Source organism: Miscanthus floridulus, chromosome 5 (genome assembly GCF_019320115.1).
Source record: "Miscanthus floridulus cultivar M001 chromosome 5, ASM1932011v1, whole genome shotgun sequence".
Classification (NCBI taxonomy): domain Eukaryota; kingdom Viridiplantae; phylum Streptophyta; class Magnoliopsida; order Poales; family Poaceae; genus Miscanthus; species Miscanthus floridulus.
Window position 1 is genome coordinate 112,816,802 of NC_089584.1, and position 3,352 is coordinate 112,820,153.

The 3,352-nt window shown below is 56.1% G+C and overlaps 1 protein-coding gene across 1 annotated transcript; it reads left to right on the forward strand.

Annotated features, from left to right (window-relative positions):
* The first annotated feature begins 1,597 nt into the window (after positions 1-1,597).
* On the forward strand, positions 1,598-3,113 carry LOC136453083 (transcription repressor OFP4-like). The gene has a single exon (XM_066453660.1). It carries the CDS (start codon positions 1,834-1,836, stop codon positions 2,953-2,955), a length of 1,122 nt encoding a protein of 373 aa, XP_066309757.1. The 5' UTR covers positions 1,598-1,833; the 3' UTR covers positions 2,956-3,113.
* Positions 3,114-3,352: the final 239 nt, after the last annotated feature.

Here is a 3,352-nt window from a genome sequence, read left to right on the forward strand (position 1 = left end):
TGAAGACTACTGAGTGCAACGAGGCCACTTTCAATTCCTCTGGGCATCGGGATTCTCCTCCATCGCTGTCTTCGCTCGGAGCGCATGCTCAAGCTTCCTCTCCCTCTCTTCCCTGTACGCAGCAACACGTCTCCTTTCCTCCTCTTCCTTGTGCTTCTTTTCTAGAGCCTCCTTTCTGCGTCTCTTCTCCATTATCTCCTTGTCCTCTGTCTCCCATCGTAATAGTTCTGCATCCACTCCTTGTCTTCTGGCTTGATCTCAGTGTTGATCCATTGCTCAAAATCACAGAGCGATGGAGGGGTCTGCAACAAATGCAATTGTTACAAAACAAATAAATCATGCAAGACTTCATTTGACACAAAATAATTATTACACAACATCAATTTATCACCATCTTGTTAATGCGGCGCTGACGAAGTGTAGGCTCAAACGCAAAATTAGCACATATCCAATACCTCTGCCTATACGTGTCATCTTCATCGGACTTGGCTACCTTGCAAGGATCACCGCACCAACACATGGGCACTAGAACACCACTAGGCAGAGGCAATGGGTCGAAGGCATTTTCAGTCATCCGGCCATAACTACAATTGAACCAAATTTGTTCTAAGAACCGAAAGCGATGAACATTAAACCCTAAACCTAGAGTTTTGCATTTGTTGCACATAAATGAAAACATAATATAACACAATGATAAGAGATTACCTTGGCTTACTAGCTTTACCACGCTTTGGCATCCTACCGTTACATAATACAAAAATAAAAAAAATACTTCAAACATTAGGTAATAACGTATCTAGGGTTGTAAAATAGACGTAATATATATCAAATTAATGCATAAAAATGATAAGGGGAGAGAGAATACCTTGCTCGCAAAGATGTATGGATCAAATCCAAGTATCCAAGGTCAAATTCGTCGATTCAAGAGATTGGACGGGTTAGGAAGAGGAAGAGCCCGAGAGGGAGGAGGAAGAAATAAAAGCAGCATCGGCAAAGAAGACTTGGCCGTGTGTATTGAATCAATGTTCGGCACCCGGATCCATGGCTCCGAGCTCGGAGCCGAGATACACGGCTCCGAGGTCAGAGTCACAGATTTTGGCGCCGAGCTCGGAGCCAAGATCTGTGGCTTCGATGTACCGGCCACGTCAACGCCATCTAGGATGTCCTGCTGTGCACGGCCAGGCACCTCGGAGCCAAGATCTGTGACGCCGAGACGTATTACCTCAGAATCATAGGTCCTGGCGCCGACCCCAGAGTTCATAGATGAGTTTACGTCTCCCAAGAGTCAAACCAAAATTTTCTTAAAAAAAGGACTAAATTACAAAAAAAAAAAAAGGGGTCAGTGGCTGCCTGCGTCGCGGTTTCGGCCTCGACATGAGCGCGAGCCGGAGCCCCCCTTCTGAGTTCTGATGAAGTGATGAGCGATGACCCTCTGGAGCCCCTGCGGTGGCTTTCCCGCGTCGTCGGTATCCGGTGTGGTGTGGGGGTCCACGCCGCATAGAGGAATGGGAGGAACGGGATTACGGGAAGCGCCGCGCGAGCGGGAGGACAAAAGGCGCCTCGCGTCCCCTCCTCTCGTCGACTCCTCCCGCTTCGCCCCACTCTAGTGCAGCGCAGCGCGCGCCATTTTCTGCGCTCCTGCTCTGCCTCGCAGCTCGCCTCGCCCTCACCTCATCTTCCCCGCGCCCGCGCCTCTGCTCCTCCTCGTACAGAGCGGGGCTAAGCCAAACAGCAAGCCACCAGAGAGAAGCCCAGCACAGCAGCGCACGCGCGGGCAGTCTTGTTGCCGCTGAAAGCTGTGCTTCACCCCGCATTCCTCTGTAGGAGGCAGCCATGGGGCGGCACAAGTCCCGGCTGTCAGACATGATCCCCAACGCGTGGTTCTTCAAGCTCCGGAACATGCGCGCGCGGGGCCGGGGCGCCGCGGCGGCCAGCCCCCGCGTGGCCGCGTTGCGGCCGCCCCCGAGCACACCGAGGGCCGCGCCGTGGCTGCCGCACAGGGCGTCCCACTACTACACGCCGCGGGCGGGGGACCTCGTCCAGCTGGGCTCGCCGCTGCACCACCCCAAGGCCTCCGACACGCGCTTCCCGCCGCTGCAGCTGTCGCAGCCGCGGCGGTCCAGCAGGCGGCGCCACCACCACCGGAGGCGGTCCGTCAAGCTGGCTGCGGCGGCGCCGCCCTCGGCCAGCAGCAGCAGCGGCGTCGCGTCGTCGCCGGACTCCTCCACCGCCGCATGCCGCTGCGGCCGCCGCCGGCCCGAGCTCGTGGTGGTCGAGGCGCCCGACACCCCGCCGTGCCGCCGCGATATTTTCGTCGGGTACAGCAGCGACGACGACGACGACGTGAAGAAACCGACGGTTGCCGCCGTCTGCGTCCACGACAAGCTCGACGGCAAAGTGATCACTTCCGCCACGGATATCATCATCGACCTGCGGACCAAGAGGAGGCCCGACAAGACGCTCCCGCCGATCATGACCAAGCCGGCGAAGAGGGAGGCCGACGTATGCCAGCTCGAGGACAAGCACATCGACGTCCTCGCACACGCGACCCGACGAGCGTCGCCTGTCGTCCCCGACCAGAGCAAGCTGAAGCCGCCGAGGCGGTCCGTGTCGTCGTCGGCGCGCCGTCTCAAGACGCGCGCCAACACCCCGCGCCTAGCATCGTCCAAGAAGTGCAGGTCGCCCACGACGACGGCGACCACCGCGCGCTCGCCGGCGCGGACCAAGCCGCCGCCTCTGGCTGAGAGCTTCGCGGTGGTGAAGTCGTCGCGAGACCCGAGGCGGGACTTCCGGGAGTCCATGGAGGAGATGATCACCGAGAACGGCATCCACACCGCCGCCGACCTCGAGGACCTCCTCGCGTGCTACCTGTCCCTCAACGCCGCCGAGTACCACGACCTCATCGTCGAGGTGTTCGAGCATATCTGGGTCACGCTCGCTGACGTCAAGGTGTAGCAGAGCTCATGCAGCAAAAATGCAACGCCACTCTTGCATGGTGAATTAAACGAATTCAAGAGTGGTGGGTTGTAAATCGTAATTATATTTCCTGTTAGTGATCGTAAATTAGGTATGCAGATATTTTCCAATCCTATGATTCGATGAAACCAACCATGCTGTTCTTCACTCCTTCTCTTTACCTCGATGATACAGTAGCGCTTGGTTCAGCCTAGCACCGGTGCACTGTACCTACCAGGTAAACGGTAACCGCAACTGATATGCTGTGGGCGTCGAATTCAGACGTTCAGTTGTTTAGTTCCCAAAAAGTTTACCAAAAAGTGCTACAGTAGCCATCACATCGAATCTTGCGATACGTGCTTGGAGCATTAAATGTAGACGAAAAAAAACTAATTGC

Coding starts and splice junctions, on each gene's coding strand:
- LOC136453083 (XM_066453660.1), top strand. CDS start 1,834: ATGGGGCGGCACAAGTCCCGGCTGTCAGACATGATCCCCAACGCGTGG.